Source organism: Rattus norvegicus, chromosome 9, assembly GCF_021556685.1.
Source record: "Rattus norvegicus strain SHRSP/BbbUtx chromosome 9, alternate assembly SHRSP_T2T, whole genome shotgun sequence".
NCBI lineage: Eukaryota > Metazoa > Chordata > Mammalia > Rodentia > Muridae > Rattus > Rattus norvegicus.
Genome location: NC_141542.1, coordinates 81,143,615 through 81,166,172, shown reverse-complemented (window position 1 = coordinate 81,166,172; position 22,558 = coordinate 81,143,615). Strand labels below are relative to the sequence as shown.

Sequence of the window (22,558 nt, the reverse complement as noted above, 5' to 3'; positions counted from 1 at the left end):
TTAGGGGCTCAAATTCCTCGGGGCAAGATTATCTTCACTCTCAGGGATTTCTTCTTTTTCTTGTTTCTTCTTTGCACACGACTAATTAACAAACCACCACCACCACCCAATAACCCACAACCCCTCTGGGCCTAGCCTTTCTGAACCCTCTGAAGTCACCAGAATTCCAAACATCACACCCTCCCAGAAACTATCACTAAGAAACCAGAGCACGAGGCAGATCAGAGCTGCTGTGGACGGTCTGAAGTAGCCCCATGTCTGCACTTTTTTTGGTCAAAGAAACCGAAAATCCCAAAATTCTCACTACACACCTCAAAGTAGTAGAGGGAAAGAAATAATAAAACTCAGGGCCCAAATCATTAAAATAGAAACAAAACAAAGAATCAATGAAACAGAGTTGGTCCTTTGAGAAAAATCATTAACATTAGCAAACCCTTATCCAAATTAACTAACAGGCAGAGAGGGAATATTCAAATTAACAAAATTAAAAAATGAAAAGTGTGGCACAACAACAGACCCAAGGAAATCCAGAGAACTACAAGGACATACTTAGAAACCATTATTCCACCAAATTGTAAAAATCTAAAAGAAATGGGTAATTTTTCTCAATAGGAAAACCAAGATCAGATAAACAGTTTAATTAGACCCACGACCTCTAATAAAGCAGTCATTAACTGTCTTCCCCCCAAAAATCAGGCCCAAGGCCAGATGATTTTAGCAAATACAATTCTACCAGACTTTCAAAGAATATTTAATGCCAATAATTCTCACAATACTCTACAAAACAGAATCATTGCCCAACTCTTTTTATGTGGGCCCTGATAGCCAAACCACATAAAGACCCAACAAAGAAAGAGAATTACAGACCAATTCCCCATTATGGACATAACTTCAAAAATTCTCAAGAAAAAACTTCCAAACTGAATTCATGAGCACATCAAAGAGATCATCAACCCTGATCAAGTAGGATTCATTCCAGAGATATAGGGATGGCTCAACATATGTAAATAGATAAATGTAATCTACCATATAAACAAACCAAAAGACAAAAAAAAAAAAAATCACAAAATATTTTCATTAGTTGACAACACTTCTTCACAAAGTCCTGGAGAGATTAGGGTTACAAGGGACATACCTCAATAAAATAAAGGCAATCAACACTAAGCCTATACCCAGCATCAATTTAAATGGAGACAAACTCAAAGCAATACTACTAAATCAGGTACAAGACAAGGCTGTCCATTTGTTCTATATCTATTCAATACAGTACTTGAATTTAGCTAGAGCAATAAGATGACTGAAGGAGATCAAGGGGATACAAATAGGAAAGGAAAAGCCAACGTATCTTTACTTAGAGATGATATGATGTTATACATAAGTGAATCAAAAACTCCACCAGCAAACTCCTATAGCTGGGGGACAGTCAGCACAGCTGATGGCTACATAAATCAGTAACTCTTCTATGCAAATGACAAGTGGACTAAAATCAAGGATATAATTCCTTTCACAATAGCCTTAAATAATATAAAGTATTTTGGGATCATTCTATCTAAGTAATCGACAGACTTTATAATAAAAACTTTAAGACAATAAGAAAGAAATTGAAGATATCAGAAGATAGAAAGACTTTCCATGCTCATGGATCGGTAGGATTAATACAGTAAAAATGGCCATCCTAGCAAAAGTAATAAATATGCCCATCAAAATTCCAACACAAATCTCCAGGGAATTTGAAAGGACAATTTTCCGCTTCATATGGAAACATAAAAACCCCAGGATAGTTAAAACAATCCTGAATAAAAGGACTGCAGGAGATATTGCTAGCCCTGATGCCATCTTGTACTACAGAGCTATAGTAATAAAACGAGCATGGTAATGGCACAAGAAGAGACACACTAGTCAAAAACTCAAATTAAAGACCCAGACACAAATGCACCCAGACATCTATGGACACCTGATTACTGATAAATACATACTGAAACAGACATCATCTTCAACAAATGGTGCCAATAAAACTAGATCACTAGATGCGGAAGAATCCAAACAGATTTTCACCCTATACAAAACTCAACTTCACATGGATCACAGACTTTCACATAAAATCTGACAACAGAACCTGGTAAGGAGAAAGTGAAGGACAGTTTTGACAGGTAAAGACTTTCTGTACAGAAACACATGAGCAGTGACAGGTAGGTCCCTGAGGCTTGCCAGGTAGCTATTCTAGCTGTCAAGCTCCAGAAGCTCCAGGTTCATTGAGAAACATTTTTACAAAAAAATAAGGTGAAAACAAAGGGTTGCGCGCGCACACACACATACACACACGCACGTACAAAATTTTAGCACAGACTTAGATGATACACAGATAGACAATAGGCTCAATATCAATAACTAGGGGAATGCAAATCAGAACCACAAGATAGTACTTGACAACTATTAGGAGAGCTATACTAAAAATGACAATCAATACTATAAGAAATTATTAAATGAAAGTATTAAACGAAAGGATGTAAGAAGCTAGCACAGTTCTATCTACAATTGGGAATATAAAGTGCTATAGCTGAGCAAACCTGTAGAATGCATAGCATTTACAAATGGCCCAATTTCTGCCAAGGCTGACCAACAGAATGGTGTGTGTATGTGTGTAGAACACTATGAATAGAATTAAGCATACAATTCATCAATCTCATATATACACATATATGACAAATGGATGAAGAAAACAAGGTGCTTACATACAATAAACTGTTACTTGGCCTTTAAAATGAAGAACACCTTGGTATGTGCTATAATGTGAACCCTGCTTTGTGAAGTAAGCTAATCATAAAAGACGAAACTGTAGAATTCTGCTTCTAAGATTAACGCTTATTCATCTGCCAGAAGATAGGAATGGGGATAGTGGGGGTTTAATACAGAGAGGTTTGGGGTTCTTGTTTTGAGAGATCTTGCTCTACATCACAGATTAGCATGGAACTTACTGTGAACAGCATGGGTTGGTCTCAAATTCATAGCAAACCTACCTCAGTTACATGGGTAGTGCCCACACACATTATACTCATGACCATTAGGTTGAGTGTTTTGCAAGATAAAAATGTTCTGGAAATCTATTAAACCATGATGATAATATACATAGTACCCCTGAACTGTACGCTTAAAAATGGTCAAGATATTAAATTCTGCTGTTTTTTTTTTCTTCCAGGATTAAAAGGGAGGCTTGAAACATCTTAACAAATTAAGAGAATAAAAAAATGTATTCTTTCAGCAAGCTTCAAAACAAATTCATACATTCAAAAGATATATCTATTGTTCAATAATTCTAGCAGTAAAAAGTAAAAATATTCTAGTTTTGGAAAACATGAATTATTTGTAACAGAAGCATATATGTGCCTTGCAAATTATGTAAGGAAGAAGGTTACTAAAATTTAAGGAGATAAACACCTTATTTGGGATAGAGGCAACTAGATAACAGTAAACGTGTTTTGTCATTTCACTTTAAGTGCTATCTGCTGAGAAGGGTAGTTTTAACCTCTGTAGAGCATGGAGACTATAGAAATTTGCATGCTCTTGAATGCTTTCTTCTCTGGAAAGAATGCAGAGTCCTAACAATCTTCTGTGGTACAGATACAGGGGAAGGAGCACAGCTGAGTGGGAGGATCAAGAAATGGATGTGTTATGTGCACAACAGCCTGTGCTTCTGTCTCAGTCCTGCTGAGTAGACCTTGTTGTCCTCAAAATCTCAATCCTCTGGTCTGAGTGCTGGGACTACAGGAGCCCACCACACCCTGGCTGAGTAAGGGTTAAAGCAATTAAGGAAAGGGCAACCTTCCAGGCCTTACTCCAGCATTCACTATAGCTCTTAGAGAAAAGTTACATCATCTTGAGACTAAGAGAGAGATAGATGCCGGAGTCCGAGCCTTAATCAGAACAGATACTCCTGGAAAATAGCCCCAAATACAAACCCCTATGTGAGCCACAGTGTGGAAAAATGACACCAAAATAAATCAAACAGCTAATGCTCTGGAAAATGATCCTTACCCCCAAAACAAGCTAGTTCTCAACACTCTTGAAGCCTGTGGTTCAGCGACAGTGACCCTAACAGAACAGCCTAACTCCCCCCCTAGACAGTAGCAATGTCCTCCTTCCAAATAGGAGAAAAATGTTCCTATGTCGAGGCTTAAAAAAATGACCTGGCAGCTTCTGGTCTCCATCTCTGCCCAGAGCTAAGGCTGTTCCACAGCCCTGCAGATCCAAAGCCTGCCCGGAGAAAGCTGTCTCCCAGGAGTGCTCTCACTCCTAAGCCCACAAGTGAGACCCCACTTTCACTCCAATAACTGTCCAAAGAGGTACCTGCCAGGAGCACACAGGACACAAGAACCACAGAGCAGCCTGGGACAAGATCATTTTGGTCTTCATCTGCACCCATAGCTAAGGCTGTCCTACAGCCCTCTGTACCCAAAGCCTGCCTACAGAGAGCTGATCTCCCAGGAGTGCTCTTACGCCTAAGATCACAGGCTCACAGACCTAGAGGAGGGACAAGCTCTAGTCAGACACAGCAAGACCAGCTAACATCAGGGATGACCAGAGGGCAAGAGGCAAGCACAAGAAGCTAAGCAACAGAATAAGTAGCTAAGACTACTTGGCATCATCGGAACCCAGTCCTCCCACCCACCAAATACTAAATACCTTAACACACTGGAAAAGCAAAATTTGGATTTAAAAATCACATCTCATGATGATGTAGAGGACTTTAAGAAGGACATAAATAACTCCCTTAAAGAAATACAGGACAACACACGTAAACAAGTAGAAGCCCTTAAAGAAGAAACACAAAAATCCCTTAAAGAGTTACAGGAAAACACAACCAAACAGGTGAAGGAATTGAATAAAACCATCCAGGATCTAAAAACAGAAATAGAAAGAATAAAGAAATCACAAAGAGAGAGACAACCCTGGAGATAGAAAACCTAGGAAAGAGATCAGGAGTCATACATGCAAGCATCACCAACAGAATAAAAAAGATTGAAGAGAGAATCTCAAGGGCAAAAGATACACAGAAAACCCTGACACAATAGTCAAAAAAGTTGCAAAATGCCAGAAGCTCCTAACCCAAAACAACTAGGAAATCCAGGACTCAATGAGAAGATCAAACCTAAGGATAATAGGTATAGAAGAGAGCGAAGATTGGCAATTTAAAGGGCCAGTAAATACCTTAATTACCAAAATTATGGAAGTAAACTTCCTTAACCTAAAGAAAGATATGCCCATGAACATATAAGAAGCCCACAGAACTCCAAATACATTGGACCAGAAAAGAAATTCCTCCCGTCACATAATAGTCAATCAAAACACCAAATTCACAAAGCAAAGAATATTGAAAGCAGTAAGGGGAAAAGGTCAAGTAACATATAAAGGCAGACCTATTCAAATTACACCAGACTTCTCACCAGAGACATCTGAAAGCCAGAAGATCCTGGGCAGATGTCACACAGACTCTACATGAATGCCAGCCCAGGTTACTATTATCCAGTAAAACTCTCAATTAACTTAGATGGAGAAACCAAGATATTCCATGACAAAATCAAATTTACACAGTATCTTTCCACATATCCAGCTCTACATAAGAGATGGAGAACTACACAAAGAGAGAAACTACAACCTACAAAAAGAAAAAAAAATCAATCTTCTTTCAACAAACACAAGAAGGTAGCCGCACAAACATAATTCCACCTCTAACAACAAAACAATCACTATTCCTTAATATCTCTTAATATCAATGGATTCAATTCCCCAATAAAAAGGCATAGACTAACAGACTGCATACATAAACAGGACCCAGGTTTTTGCTGCATACAGGAAACAGACCTCAGGACAAAGACAGACACTACCACAGAGTAAAAGGCTGGAAAACAATTTTCCAAGCAAATGGTTCCAAAAAACAAGCTGGAGTAGCCATTCTAATATCGAGTAAAATCGACTTTCAACCAAAAGTCATCAAAAAAGATGGAGGACACTTCATATTTATCAAAGGAAAAATCCACCAAGATGAACGCTCAATCCTAAATATCTATGCTCCAAATACAAGGGCACCTACATACGTAAAAGAAACCTTACTAAAGCTCAAAACACACATTGCACCTCACACAATAATAGTAGGAGATTTCAACACCCCACTCTCATCAATGGACAGATCATGGAAACAGAAACTAAACAGAGACAAGGTGAGACTAACAGAAGTTATGAACCAAATAGATTAAACAGATATCTACAGAAACACTACCTTGTTTGTACTTTAATCATAATTCCTTTCTAAAGATTCTTTAAATATTATTTTTAAGTTGTTGGAATACTACATAATTGAATTCCCTGTGACACTGTCATCCTTTATATTGGGACTTTGCTCATGTTCTGCCATCCTCCTCTCTTCTCGTTGTTCCCTTTCCTCCCCCATTTCCTCTCATATGATCCTTCCCCACTCAAAATCTATGTTCTACATAGAAGATGAAACATGTTTCATGTCTTCCTGACTCTAGCTCAGTTATTTTGACAAAATCCTCAGTCCCATCCATTTTCCTGTACATTATATAGAACTACATGGTATCCATTTACTACTTTGTTTGTAATTGCTCATCCCTGAATGACATTGTGGCTATCAGGCATTCTGCTGTAGTGAACCTAGATGGGCAGAATTTCTTTGCTGGCTCCAATCTCTTTGGTTAGATTTTCAGGAGCTGAAGAACAGATCGAGCAGTAGTTACAATTTTGTTTTCTGAGGAAATTCCAAAATGATTCCAACAATACTTGGAACAGTTTATATTTCCCTAGCAGTAGATTTCACCCTTCTGCTACGGTTTCTAGCATTATTATTCTTTATTCTTGATGATAGCCATTTTGAAATAATATAGAATCCAGTATAATTTTCAGTTGGATTCGGCTAATTTGAATAGTGAAAAATTTTCATATAGTTATTGGATGTGTATCTGTCTTTCTTTGAGGACCATGATGTAATTCACTTTTCTATTTATTGACTAGACCAATTTCCTAAGTTTAAATTTTGAATTCTTTATAATTTTAGGTTTCAACCCTTTCTTAAATATGTAGTTGGCTATTTTTTTTCCTATTCTGTAGTCTATATTTTCATCCTGCTGATTATTTCTTTTGCTGCAAAGGAACATTTTGATTTCATGTGTTTCAACTGAGTAAGTCCTGTGATAATCACCTGAGATCCTACAGTCCTTTTAGGAAAGCCACTGAATGCACCTATAGTTTTTCCTCATGGTTTGTGTTCTGAGTCTTACAATCACATCTTTAGTTCATTTTCAATTGATTGATGTACAACACACAAAGTAAGGATCCAGTTTCACCTCCTATATGTGAACTGACAAGATTTCCTGCATTATTTGTTGAAGAGCTTGTCTCTTTTTCAATGTATGGTTTCGATACCTTTGTCCACATCTAGTGTGTGCAGCTGCTCCGTTCTACTCTACTCTTAACCCTCCCTGACTTTGTGTCCATACCATGCACTCTTTGTCACTGGGGCTCTCTCAGATAATTTGAAATCTGGTGTTAAAATATTTAATGTTATTTTTTTGGCTTGGCATTGCTTTGAGAATTTGTGATCTTTTGTGTTTTAATGTGAACTTTATGAACTTTTTTACCATTACAAAGAACACCACTGTGGTTTTGATGGAGGTTGTTTTGAATTAGTACATCTCTTAAGAATGTAACAATTTAACATTTTAAATTTTGGTGATCTGTGAGCACTGTTTACTACATCATTTTGTATGTTCTTCAATTTATTTTGTGCTTTAACACCTCCCCCCCCCCCAAAAGCCATGGTTAAAAAACTTTTTTTGTCAACAAGGCATCAAGCTTCATCTCCAAGAATCCTGGTGACTGGGACTGTGCTAACTTCAATGGCTAATGTTTTTTAAAAAATTAATCTACAGTTTACTGTCATCTCCTGTGCTCAGAATTAAATATTACTTTAAATATTAAAAAAAAAATGACGTGGTATTTAAAGTCTTTTGCCTTGTGTTGGACTTTCAATTACTAGACAGATTTAAATAAGCAAACAAATTCATAAACTATGGCTCAGATGTTGGAAATATTTAATATAAAACACAGATAACTATAATAACATAGGCTAATGTCTCAGAAAGGATGCATGTTATGCATATCTGAGGGTCAGCTCAGCAGTAAAGTAGTACCTAATAGCAACAGGGATAAAAATAGAAGTGACAGAGCTGAAGAAAGCTCAGTGTGGCTAAAAACAGGCCACAAGAAGTTACATATACTGAAAAACAAGGGAAAAATTACCAAGGTCTGTCATAGTCTCAAACGTTCTAACATATGTGAAATGAAATCTCAGACAGAAAACTATCTGAAATGCTACTTAATGATTTATATATGCTTAGCCCAGGGAGTGGCACTGTTGGGAGGTGTGGCCTTGTTGGAGTAAGTCACTGTGGGTGACTTTGAGACCCTCATCCTAGCTCCCTGGGAGCCAGTATTCTGCTAGCAGCCTTCAGATGAAGATATAGAACTCTCAGCTCCTCCTGTACCATGCCTGCCTGGATGCTGCCATGTTCCCACCTTGATGATAATGGACTGAACCTCTGACCTATAAGCCAGCCTCAATTAAATGTTGTCCTTATAAGAGTTGCATTGGTCGTGGTGTCTCTTCACAGCAGTAAAACCCTAAAACAGCTATTAAGACATTTTCAGAATTAATGATAAGGATAAATGTGGAAGGGATAAAAGAGTAGAGGAAGGGAAGAGAGATAACATAGTATTCTGGAAATCAAAAGTAAAACTGAGAACAGAAAAAGAGGGAGGCAAAACTATCTTAAATGTGATCAAGTATTTTCTCAAAGCTGGAAACAATTCACTGCCAATAAGTATGTATTTCTGAGAAATAAACGTAATTATTTTTAAAGGAAAAACAATACATCAGCCTAAACCATGATAAGGGGGGGGGAGGTGAGGGGAGCACTAAAAGGTAAACATATTAAACTTTTCCAGTTGTTTTTAAATATTCTAAAACAGGTATCTGTCTAACCTCTGACCCATAGGCTGCTTGTGTCCCAGGGTAACTTTGAATGTAGACTTATACATCTGAATATTTGAACTGCCTGTCCCCACACCCACATAAAAGCTATGGGTGAGTGCACATATTGGTTTTTATAATCCTTATGCTGGGCAAGTGGAAACAGGCAGATCCTCCAAGCTCATTGGCCAGCCAGTCTAGCCAATCAATGAGCTCTGGGTCAGTAAGAGAACCTGTCTAAACACTAAGGTGAAGAATGTTAGAGGAAGACACCTGTTGTTGCCATGCTCTGGCCTTCACATTCATTTGTATACATATTTAAGCAGGACCTGTATACACACACACACACACCCCTTTTAAAAAGATAAATCAGAAGACAAAATTTTCTATAAAATACCAGATAGTAAATATGTTCCTTTGTTGCCATACCAACACATCAACAGGCACAGATAAACGAAACCGATTCTAAGCAAGATTTGATCCATGGTACAGAGTCTGCTAATTCCTAAAAAAAATTAGGCAATGTATTAATTATATGTTCTCTAGAGGATGTATATGTGAGGAACTAAAGGCTGGTGAAGGATACTCTAAATACTAATCAAAAGAAATCTGGGATAGAAAATTAATACCAGAAGAAGCATATCTAATCTTGACTGGATTTAGATTGGATTTACAAGATACCTAGGAAAGGTTAGTGTAGTGGCTATTCCTGGTTGTCAACTTGACTATATCTGGAATGAACTACAACCCAGAATTGGAAGGCTCACCTTTGATCCTGATCTTGAAGCTGACCTGGATTTTGGTATGAAGATCTTGAGGCAAAGTAGCTATGAATCCCAGGAGTTTAGGGCAAAGAGATCTGAGTTCAAGGTCACCTGGGACCAAGATCCAGATCCAGTTGTGGTGGTACACACCTTAATTTGGGCCACAACTTCTGCTGGAGACTTTCATAAGGACATTGGAAGAAGGAAGAGTCTCTCTTTTCGACTGACTACCTGCCTTGTTGGACTGAGCCACTGCTAGATCCTTGGACTTCCATTCACAGCTGCTGCTGATCATTGTTGGGGAGTTGGACAACAGGTTGTAAGTCATCAAACAATTCTCTTAGTATATAGAGAATACCTATATGTTCGGTGACTCTAAAGTACCCTGACTAAGACAAGGTGGTACCAGGAGTTGGATATTCCTGTAATAACTTGACCCTGTTTTAGGGAGGACAGTGGAAGGACTTTGGAACTTTGAGCTAGAAGAGCTATTGGGATGTTAAGAGCTCTGTGGGATGTTCTGTAGGAGCTTGGAAGATAATGTTGAGAACAGTGCAAAAGATGGAGGCCTGGCTTGTGAAATTTCAGAGGGAAGATAAAAGACTCTTATTAGGGCCATGTTGTTCGATTATTGTGAAGATTTTGTGGTTTTAGTTAGCTGGGGCTTAAGAATCAGCTGTGATTAACTAGATACCAGAACTACTAAAGCGAAACTTTTGCATTACTGGAACTATTGATGCTGGTCAGCTAAAGCTAATAAATTAGTGGCAATTAAGAGGAGACCAGTATCACTGAAGTGAAATCTTTTCGGAAGCGTTTTCTGAGAGCGCAAAGAGTCTGTGTTCCAGAGATACCCAAGGTTGTACCTCATGCTGTGGCTAGACTTGGTCACGTGTAAGAATCACCCAGATGGTACTGATTTTGAAGGCACGAAGGGGTCATGAAGAACAGCTGAGGCTGGGCACTGTTAGAGGCCATGGAAGGCCATTAGTGAAGGTGCAGCTCCAGGTGAAATTGATGGCCCAGGACTGAAGGGATCATGCAGAGGAGTTGAGGCTTGACACCATGAAGAGAGCCTACGAGAGGCTATTAGTGAAGCCTAGTTGCAGCGGCGGACGGCAGTGTTTCAAAGATACCACTACCATGAGATGACCACCAAGAGCAGCAGCAGCAGAGAACAGGCAGCTGGAGCCTAGAAGATAAGGTGTATCCTACAAAGGGCAGAGCTGGAGAAGTGACCTAAGCCCTTGGGAGCTCAGAAGATCTCATGGGTGGATCCTAGATATTGGATGGTTACTTTTTGATTTTGTTTTTGAGTGTGACTGTGCCCTGCTATTTTTCCCTCTTGAAGGAAGAAAGTGTTTTAGTGGAACCCTAGTTAAGAGACTTAGACTTGTAAAAAGACTTTGAATTTTAAAAGAGATATTTTAAAGGGATTGAAATTTTAATATGAAAGAATTTGTAAAGACTGTGGGACTTTTAAAGTTATTTTGATCTTGGGGATGAATTAGAGCGTAAGGGTTGAGGCTTAATAGTGATGTGTGTGTATGTCAAGTTGACAAGGGGTCAATTATACTGGCTGGTTCTGTGTGTCAACTTGACACAAGCTGAAGTTATCACAGAGAAAGGAGCCTCAGCTGAGGAAATGCCTCCATGAGACCCAGCTATAAGGCTTTTTCTCAGCTTGTGATCAAGGTGGGGGAGGACCTAGCGCATTGTGGGTGATGCCATCCCTGCGCTGGAAGCCTTGGGTTCTATAAGAGAGCAAGCTGAGCAAGCCAGGGGAAGCAAGCCCCTCTATGGCCTGCCTCTGCATTAGCTTCTGCTTCCTGACCTGCTTGAGTTCCAGTCCTGACTTCCTTTGGTGATGAACAGCAATGTGGACAGTGTAATAAACCAACCCTTTTCTTCCCAACTTGCTTCTTGGTCATGATGTTTGTGCAGGTGTAGAAACCCTGACGAAGACAGTAAAGCATTCGTCCTTCTTATGGTGTTGTTTTGAAGACAGAGTCTCTCTATGTAATCCAGATCTTCTGCCCCTGTTTCCCCCACCTTGAAGTGCATTCATTATAGGCATGTACCATCATACCAGCTTGTTAGATAACATCTTATTTACTTACACAGCAACTGCCAATTGTGTACTGTTGCTGGTTTTATGGCACAAGGAGGAAGGTTTGCTATATCCTAACCATGTTCATCTGTCCGTGAAGATGTATCCAGAGATGATTAGAACACAAAGACTCAAGACTTAATGCTTTTACTCAAAGCATGTAGTTGGATTCAAACTACAGACTATGGCTTCATACAGACTACAGGGAGGTGGTGGGACTGTAGTATAGATGGAGGAAGTAGGTTTCTGGTGTGCCTCTGAAGGATATAACATAGACCTGACCCCTTCCTGTTACCTGCCGTGAGGTAAGCAGCTTCAGCCACATGTTTGTACTGACATAATATTTTGTATTACTTTAGGCCCAAAGCAATGGATCTAGTTGACAAGTCATTAAATCTCTAAATCCAAACCAAAGTCTACCTCCCTTTAAAATTTCCATAGGTATTTCTCAAAGCAACATAAAATACAAGGCATAAATTCCATTTTGTAAAGCAGGCCTCATATCTACATGGCACTACAACAAACACCCGCAGCCTATCTTCCCTGGTAGAATGGTATTAGCATGCACAGGTGGACAGCGCTACTGCCACAAGATGTGGGTTATTAAATGAAAATAATAACAGATCAGTGTGAGGAGACACCTCCTACAAGTTATTTGTCAGATAGACCTCAAAGTTTCCCAAGACAACACAGGCTACTGCCACTGCTTTTATTTCCTTAATGTAACTAGACAGTGTCACCCTACTTTTAAAAACAAAACATTTCAGTTGTTGGACACAGGGAAATCAAGCTGGAACTGATCTGGAAACTTCATCTCCGCTGCCTGCTTTGTACCAACCATGCTGATGGTGTTATGCTGATCACTGAGAAGAAAAATCTATACTGGGCTTACCAGGGTAGAACCTGCATGCTACAATACCATCCTGTAGTGAGAATTCTGGTTTCTTTAAAAGATAGAGAACTATTATAGAATGTGCTTTCATTTTACTCCCAGGTGTAGGGATGTGGAGCTGCTTTGGACTGTAGTAGCAGCTCACCATGATGTGACTCTTCCTCTAGCAGAGGTGTGTTTTTGAAAGCTGCAGATAACTTTTCAGAAGATGTATAAATGACAGGGCCCTGAGAGGTGTGGTTTGGTGGTCCTTCAGGGGAGCTGGTTTCGGTTTGCGGTTTGCTAGTAGTCATGTTCAAAGAAGAAACAAGAAATCAGATTCAGATCTCCCTCTCTCTTTTTCTCCCCTCTACTTTGCTTTTTCTCCTATCTAATGATGGGGGTGAAATGGAGGTAAGGGAGTGGGAAGGATAAAGGGCGGGAAAAAGAACACATAAAGTAGCAAACACCAGCCGCATCATCCTACTTGGCAAGATATGCCCAAGGTATGTAAAACAGTGGCGTTACTGCTATACAAGCGGGGAATAAACTGCTTTTTGATTGAACTCAAGGCTTGGTCCACAGGAGGAAATTCATGTCTGTTAATTTAAACATATTCGAATGCCCATGGATTGAAAGGATATAGTCCTTAGGCAGGTACTGGGGTATGAGTGACAACCTAGTACTGTTGTTTAACTGAACGGGCATATAGTACAAAACTGTCTTCCAAATATTTGTTTCTACCCATTGGCTAGTACTGTTCTCAACCTGAGTCTGAGAAGCTTTTTATGCAGTGTGCAGCAGTGAATACAGAGGCTCCAAACTGATCAAAGTGCTCTGAATAAGTGACTGTTTAGCGCCCTGCTCTAAATAAAACCTCTATAACAAGTCCCACAAAGCTCAGAAGAGGGGGCAGAAAGCCAGTCAGAGCTGGAGCATGGGGAAGAGTTCTGTGAAGTGCTGCTGTCCTGTATATAAGGAAGTGCTGCTCTTACTGAGCTCACAGCACTGCAGACACTTGCCTAAGACCTTCCTTAAGTCCGGTAGTGCAGTTCTTAGGCTTGACAACAAGCTCTGGCTATGCAGGGTTCGCTCAGGTGAGAGAAAACTGAAAGAAGGATATTTGGAACACAATTTTTGTTTTCTTTTCTTTCTATTTATTTAATAAATAATAATTTCTTTTATTTATTTATTTTTTTGGAGACAGGGTTTCTCTGTGTATCCCTGGCTGTTCTGAAACTGACTATGTAGATTATGCTGGCTTTGATCTTGGAGATCCTCCTACATTTACCTTCCAGTGCTAGGTTTGGATTTCAATTTTTCTCATTCTGTTATAAATCTAAAAGTACTTCAAATAAAAGATTAAAAATTATAAGCCAAAATGTATTTATGTACAGACACGTGCGCGCACGCATGCACGCGCACACACACACACACACACACACACACACAAACACACGGAGTGTGTGTGGGGGTAACTGAAGGATTTTAGTATTTTAGATGGGTCAGTTAGATAGAGGCAATTAAAATTTTGCTTATGCTTTCTAAGTTATTTATAACAAGCATGCTTTACTTGCTTTTTTTACTTGTACTGACTTGGGAAAATTATAATACATACTCTGATTTTTCTCTACAAAGAAAATTTTAATCTCAATAAAAATAAGATATTTTAATTTTAATAGTGAATTGTATATATGAAATAGATGCACCTTAATATCAAATTCATAGTTTGAAATTTTTCATACTTTTTAACCATATTTATTTTCTGTAAAGCCTCCACTTCATATCCTTAACTCTAATCTGACATTGTTAAAAAACCCCAGTTTAATATTTACTTTGCTATTTTTCTTTTGTTCTTCACTTAAGTAAAGTTTTTAAATTTAATAAAGTGAAATGTATTTAACGGATTATTACTTCCATCTTTGAAAACCCTATCTAACCCCTCTTCACTGTAGGCTACCTAACGGTAAGGGCAGTTAACTGTTTTGCTCTCCCAATCCTCCCCTCTCTGTGGAAAGAATCCCCATCCATAGCCCACTGCCTTTAGCTTGTCCTTCCCAGAGTTGTAGCCAGTGGACACCGATGGACATGGTTTTCACCAGAGCCAAAGCATATGATTTAAAAACCAACCAGTAGGCTGAGGAAATAGCTTAGGGCATAAAAGCACACGCTGAACAAGTCTAGCTATGTTCCATCCCACGCAGAAAGCTGGATCTGTACTACAGCACTCCTAACGCAGTGCAGTGGCAGAAATGAGAGACCATGCCTCAAAGCAAGGTAGAAGCAGAGCCAATTCCTGAAAAAATGTCTGATCTCTACACTCTAGCCTGTCCTTTCCCTATTGCCACGGAAAGGCTAGGTCTTGAAAGTGCTGCTCTCACTCATTAGAGATCTAGGAAGTAGCTGGCTATGAGGATGAGATATGAAGACAAGCTATGACAGGTGACTTGGAGCTGACACTGTACAACTTATGAGAGGAAGAGGTCATGTTGTTCTAAGAAGCTGAAATTTTATGACGGTTGCTGTAGTAACACAAAATGTTTGCCAATTATCTTCACTTTGGAAAAATTGACAACTCACACACCATAGAGTTTTGGGGTTCCTCAACCTTTTTCTCCCCAGTTCGGTGTGAGATAGGCTATGTTCAATACATACTAGAGAGTCGTTTATTCTAGTGAATGATGCTCTAATTTGCCTACAGAAGAACTTACAATAACAATGACACCAATATGGTGATTCTGGAGATATGGCTTAAAGCAACTGCTATAGTATTAATTTTTTTTGAGTTTATTTCCTCTTAAAACTGGAGTTTATTTCTCTTGACTCTGAGCAAAATGGATATCCCAGATAAGCATTCTACAGTTATTTCTTGGTGCTATGTATCCTGACACAGTGTGTTTTACCCTGCTTAGAGGCACAGCAGGATGAAACAAACACGAGGTTTGTCACCAGGCACAGGTTGCTTCAAATACAGGACATCTGACTACATATTTAGCTTTTCTCTGGTATTTACCTTCTTTCTCTTCTGCAAAGTGGAATAAGATCTTATCTGGCTATAAGAGATAGGTATGAAGGTTAGTGCCTAATATACACTGTAACTTAGAATAAACCAGAGAAGATTAGGGTATTGAGCATTGAAACGCTGGCTAACTGCAGAGGTAAAATTAAAGTACGCTAGGCTTGCCAGGTGTATGAAGAAGCCTGTACTTTTCTAGACACATGTAAGTGATATTCTAGGAGCCAGATTCTAGGAAGCTTAAAAAGTACCCTAGGAAGAGAACTACTTCAGAGTATGGAAAACTTCCCTTTGACAGAGAGTATAACTAAGTCTAAGCAGAAGTATCTTATTACAATTTCTGCTTTTAAATCAGGCAGCTTTGTAGATCTTATGTAGCAACTATCTTAAGAACTGCTCTCCTAACCTGGTGTGTGTTGGAGATAGTGACTGTAGTAGGGTGGATTATGGTTTCATTGGAATGCTCCTGAAAAGACTTGGCTCCTAATAAAAGCAATGTTCTGAGAAGTTACTCAATCATGAGGATCCTGACCTCATTTATAGATTAATCCACGAATAGGTTCATAATTGTATAGGAAGTTACGGGAAAACTTGGGAGGTAGAACTTAGCTGAAGAGAAATGGGTCATTAAGTTATGCCCCTGGAGGCTATGTATTAATTTCCAATCACTTAAAACAACTTACATTCCCTCATTCACATCAGTGTGGTATAAGCACATGTAATGTTTACATGTACATGTCTGTCAGGTACATGTGCTCATGGAAACCAGAGGTCAGTATGGGTATTGTTATCTCTCACTTCCTACATGATCACCCCTTTACATTTACTGATTTTGGGTGTGCAGGGGAGGTAACTGGGGGAATATATATTTGCCATGGCACACAGAAGGGGAACAGAGGACAATTTTGGGTAGTCACTTTCTATTGTGTGAGATTCACTACCGTCTCCAGACACATTTCTTTCTCTGCCTCTGGTCTGCTAAAACATGGGCCACTCTGTTCAACTGCAGGCTCCTGGCCATGATGTTTTGCCTCACCATGAGACCAAAATCAATGCTGCCAAGCAACCATGGACTGCTGAAACTGAGAGTCAAAATACATCTTTTCTTCTTTAAATTGATTTCTCAGGGACTCTGTCAGAGTGACTTTCAGAACTCTAATACTGAGAAATGGAGAAAAAGTGGTATTGTATTTATCTACTGGTTATAAACCTAACACGAGTTTGTAAGTGGGCAGTGCTCTGGGCAGCTAAGAAGACATAATGCTAGTAGGCTTGGCTGGCACCAGCTTGTAATCTCAGCTACTCAGGAAGCTGAGACAGAAAGACTGGAGAAAGTAGCCTGGCTACTTTCTTATTGAAACCAAGCTCTGCTCCAGGATCCGAGATGGGATCCTGGGTGTCATCGCATCGCAGAGTGAATTCACATCAGCCTGGGTAACAGTGAGACCGTCTGGAAGTTTTAAACGTTGTAAAAGGACTGGGTGGAGTATAAATCAGTGGTAGGGGGGCTTGTCTAACATGAACATGGCCCTCAGGACAATCCCCTGTACTGCATGGAAAGGAAAAAAGAAGCTGGTGCTGCCACCCCTAAACATGGTCCCACAGCCTCTCCTGTCTTTCTCTGTAAGAAGATGAACCTTTATTTTACAGAGCCAAATTACAAAGACAAAATCTCAAGTCCTTAAAAAAATTTCTGATTACTTGTCTCCTTAGAATTATTTTCTTTAGTAAGTGCTGCTGCCTTTAATTTTATAATTAGGTCTTTACTTGAGACTTCTTAATCACCATTGTTTCTTATTTTAGAAAAGGTCAACTATTTCTTAACAAATAGTTTAAAACTGAATAGATTAATGTGTAATTTAAATCGTATTTCCAAATACATTTAAATGAGAGTTAAAAGTACATTTCTATTATAATTTAACTACTTATAGCTGTTTGGTACACAACAAAGGTCACCAGGATTCTTTTCAAGTTTCCCCTAATATCTCAGAACGGCTTTGTCCTTTTTCATAGCTAGATATAATTTACTAAGACTGTGACATTAAGACTATTTTCAGGAACGATGATGCTGACCTACATGAAACTGTTTGAAGAGAAGGGGCAGTACAGATACTATGGGCTCTCTTACCTGACCCTGAGAGCTGAGCTTTGGGTGCAAGGAGGGATTTGATTTTACTCAAAGGTAGAAACCCAAGTTTAGAAAATTAATATGTGTTCTTCCAGAATCATAGCTAAAGGGTGAATGCAGGATTTGAAATTAGATCTTCTAAGTACAATTTCTGTTTCATTTACTTTAGCATAGTATTTAGACACTTGAGGTAAAAAGAATTTTGTCAATTTCGAAGAGTTGATATCTTTATATACCTCGATTCTCTTTTTGTCCCCCCCCTCCCCCATCACTGCCCCTGGTATCCCCCATGTTTTTGTGTGTGAAGGGAAGGCTATCTTCCTCTCTTCCTCGACGTTGCTTTCAGCTTACTCTTGAGACATCGCTTTCTTAAACCCAGAGTTACAGACCAGCTTGCATGGGGAACCCCATCTCTGCCATCAGAGTGGGATTACAGGGCCCTACCAAGCATTTTATATGAGTTCTGGGGATCTGAACTCCACTGTTCTTGCTTGTGTGGTGAACACTCCAATGGCCTCCTCAGAGTATTTGTTTTGTTTTGACCATTTCCATATTAATAACTTCCATTTGTTTTTAGATAACAAACTGATCTAAAAGCAAATAAGTTTCTAAGAAAGGCTTTACCTATGTTTTATAGCTTCTCCTATGCAACACTTTAATTTCTGAAGACCAACATTAACTATGCATTAAGGCTTTGTCAGGAATACCATATTTTTAGAATTACTCTATTTTAAAAGCGTTTGGATGTTAAATTATTATTCTGAGTAAGAAAGTACATGCCTCCTAAGGCCAGGCATGGTAGCACAAACTTGTAATCCCAGCACTCAAAGAGGCAGGAGGATCAAGAGTTCGAGGCCACTTTGGCTCACAGAGCAAGATTCTGACCCCAAAACAAAGAACAAGACAGGTGGCTGTCACTCTGTCACTCTAGATCCAAGACATCTAATGCTTTCTTCTGCCCTTCATGGTATAAATGTGGGCATCCACACATATACATAAGACATGCATAATAAATCTTTAAGTGCATAAAAATGCAAAAGAAAGTATTCATTAAAACAAAAATGACTACCGTATATCTGTTACAAATAAATTTAATGCAAATAAACTATAGTCTAATGTTAGTATACATATGCACTTTGAGGAATATTACTTTTGAAAAAAATTTAATTAACCTACCCTATTGGCTAGAATAAAATACAAATTCATTAAAGCTATGCATTTTAAATCTCTTGTGGAAAAACTATGAAAAAAATTACTTTTTGATTGAAGATTGACCAAAAGTCCCATTAGCCACTTTATAAATGCAACTTAAAACAAAGAGGCATTAGCAAGATTCACCAGAAATCTATCAGAATTCTACCAGAAAAAGAAAGTCAATGCATAGAACCTACTATTAGCAGATATAAAGGTGTGCAGAGAAGCGTTCATACACATACTTGACCCATAGCATTGAAGTGTCTGGAATATCTATACCTGTTCTTCATTAGACGAACCTCTCTCTTTCGTGCTGCTTCTTCAGCAGGCTGTGTAGGAAGTGCTGGGGAGGACGCCATAACAACTCCAGGGGCAATGGTGCTAGTGGGTGCTGTGCGAATCTGGTATGTTTGTACATCACCAGAGGCAGCTGCAAAGAAGAGCGAACAAGTCATAAGACACAGAAACACAACAATTTAATTCAACTATGTCTCCAATCAATCTAAACATACTTAGATTAAAAGGGAAACAGGGAACATGATCCTAGCTAAAAAGAAGATCCCAATCTACTGTACTATTAGCACACGTACAGGTAAGGATGCCTTAGTGTCTCTGCTGGGTCTTATAGTTATGCTGTACTGAATGGAGATCTATTATGTGGTTTACATGCTTGTCAACCTTTAGTCTAGAAGGAAAACGGGGCCCAGCACAGATGATTCTTCTAGATAAAGGTCTCAGTGTTTTCCCTTGATTGGGATAAAGCCACATTAAAAATCTCAAGTAGACTCTTGCCACGACATAAAAACGACATGATTTTTCATAAAATAGCAAAACAGAAGAGAAAATGAGCATATGGTAAACTATTATAAATGTCTAATTCAAACAAAACTCAAAGTATGAAAAACTGGACATTTGATGCCAATCATGGTATATGTAAACATATCTTAATATAAGTGATAATAAATACGTAAGAGCTGGATATTTTTCTTTTCTGTTTTCTAAGATAGGGTCTTACTATGTAGCCTTGGCTGTCCTGGAACTTGCTATGTAGACCAGGCTGGCTTAGAACTCAGAGATCCACCTGCCTCTGTCTGTCTCTGCCTCCCAAGTGCTGGGATTAAAATGTGTTGTCACCTCACTCAGCTTTGGATTTTCCTAACCATACAATTTCCATATGTGAAAAAAAAATCATTTGTCCATTATTTGCTTCTAGAAACAGTGTGATAATATGTTCTAATAAGTACCCTAGCACTATGTGAGAGATCTTGAAGGTCTTCATAAAATCATTCGTATTAGTTTAAAATACCAATTGTATTGTTTGAGGGACAAAGATTTATATACTAAACATGTTACCATATTCAAACTGACGTTGAGAATTCAAAGTCACTGACATCCTGCTTTACAATTTTTTGAGTACCTGCATGTAAAGTGAAAAGGTGTTTTACTCCCACTAATAAGCAAATATTTTTTTTCAAATATCATTGGTCTAGTAACAAGATACATAATATAAATATATTAGAAATTATTAAACAAAAGATGTTTACTTGGTGTTTTGGTATGATCCAAAAGTAATATCCATGGTGAAGGGATACGACTCTCATTAACACACGCAATTAGTTATTATTAACAAAAATATTTTTAGAAGCAAAAATTTTCTTACTCTATAAATTTTTAATCCGGTATAAACTATGAACTGTTCAATGAATTAATGGAGAAGAGTTAGTACTCTCCACACTCCTGAAATTTTGGTAAAAAACCCCCAAAATCCTCTAGTCTGTCGAGGACTTAAGGACAACTTACTCTCCAATGAGCAAACTTGCATAATGACATATGCTCTTTTGAAATGTTTTTATCTGAAATCAAAACTGATGACTTGAGAAAATCTCTATATTCCTTTTAAGTAAAAATTAAAAAACAAAACAGATAAACAAAACAGAGAGCAGAATCCACTAAAGCTCTTCCATAGTGACCTGTAGCAAACAATGAGGTGGGAAAGGAAGAGGCCCAAGGAAGCTGGGCGTTACCTGAAGCCATGTAGCTTAGCCACAGCTTCATCAGTTCTCTTCTAACGCATCCTGGTTCTCCCTCCCCTGACTACTGAAGGCACTGAAGACAGGTATCACCCTTTTAAAGCTAAAAGATAGTTGTTTTTATGCCATGACATTTTCGTCCAAGTGGGATAACGGAAAGTTTCATGAGGAATATTTATTTATGTATTAATATATACATATCTAAATTGTTAATATCTAAATCTATACTGAAGAAAACTATTTTAGTAGTGCTTTGCAATATACTTACTTTTCATGAGTATACACAGTAATTTTTAAAAGAATGTACCGTATGTATGAATTCTTAATTCTATTACCTTGAACAACAACTTGGTTGCTGGGCACTAGAATCTGCTGTCCATCAGTGGTCTGTGCATATTGTAGAATGGTAGTACCCGGCTGAGTGGCAGCTGCATTGGTCATGGTTAATGTCTGCAGGCCCTGTACCCCATCGGTACCATTGTTAGCCAGCTGTATTGCTCCTCCCTGGGTAATGGCAACTAAAACCCAATGAATTTTATTGTTACAAGTTTAATTAATACCACATAAAAATTTTAAAACACACTAAACCCATGCAATTAGCAAAGCATATTCTAGGAGAAATTACTCTAGAAAATAACACCACCAAGGAAGACTTGGTTTATTCAAATAACTGTGTACTCAGGAAACCATATCCAATTTCTGTGAGAAATAAAGTCTATGAACTGTACTACAATAAATAATGCATGGTAACAAACAACATAAAAAGTGAAACTCGGGGCTGGGGATTTAGCTCAGTGGTAGAGCGCTTACCTAGGAAGCGCAAGGCCCTGGGTTCGGTACCCAGCTCCGAAAAAAAGAACCAAAAAAAAAAAAAAAGTGAAACTCAAACTCTTTTTGAACTTATTTCAACTCCAAGGAGGTCCTGCTTTACAACAATACTTTCTTTACAGTACCGTCAACTCCCTCATATAATGGTTTACTACCTGCTGCTTTAATTGTAAATACATTTTTACAGGTAGAAAATTAATTAATATAAGAAGCACCCAATAAATGTTTGTTAAAAGTATGATTAATAAGGCCATCTGTCAGTGAATTATATTTTCTAACTTTTAGAGCAATTTATAAACTTGTCAGTAGTGCACTTAGAAAGCCATGACACTTCTCAAGGAGCTAAGGCAAAAAAAAAAAAAAAAAAAAAAAAAAGTCACTTGAGCTACAAGTTTAAGACTAGCCTGGGAAAAATAGTAAGACATCATCTCAAAATAAATAAATGAAATTAGTAATATTTAAGGAAAGAAAAAGAAAAACCATTAATACATTAATGTCCAAGGCCCTGGCTGGGTTCAGTCTCTAGCACCTACCTACTACCCATCATCCCCACCAAAAATCTCATCAATGAAAG

General features: G+C 38.4%; 2 protein-coding genes across 41 annotated transcripts in view; one reads left to right on the top strand and one right to left on the bottom strand.

Annotated features, from left to right (window-relative positions):
* The window catches only part of Creb1 (cAMP responsive element binding protein 1), a 69,337-nt gene that overhangs the window by 7,668 nt on the left and 39,111 nt on the right, over positions 1 to 22,558 (bottom strand). For 26 of the 34 annotated variants that reach the window (XR_015628935.1, XR_015628940.1, XR_015628931.1 and 23 more), the window contains 2 exons: positions 21,492 to 21,674; positions 19,406 to 19,556 (listed from right to left, as the gene is read on the bottom strand). Coding sequence is in view for 20 of the 34 variants with exons in the window: in XM_087567814.1 (XP_087423940.1) it covers positions 19,406 to 19,556; positions 21,492 to 21,674 (334 nt within the window). In the remaining 14 variants the exon portion in view is untranslated. Of the gene's footprint in view, positions 1 to 19,405; positions 19,557 to 20,479; positions 20,544 to 21,491; positions 21,675 to 22,558 lie in introns of all 34 variants that reach the window. The other 8 variants (XR_015628937.1, XR_015628938.1, XR_015628944.1 and 5 more) reach the window with 1 other exon arrangement.
* Positions 1 to 22,558, top strand: part of Mettl21a (methyltransferase 21A, HSPA lysine) — a 76,075-nt gene that overhangs the window by 22,825 nt on the left and 30,692 nt on the right. The gene's annotated exons all lie outside the window — the stretch shown is intronic.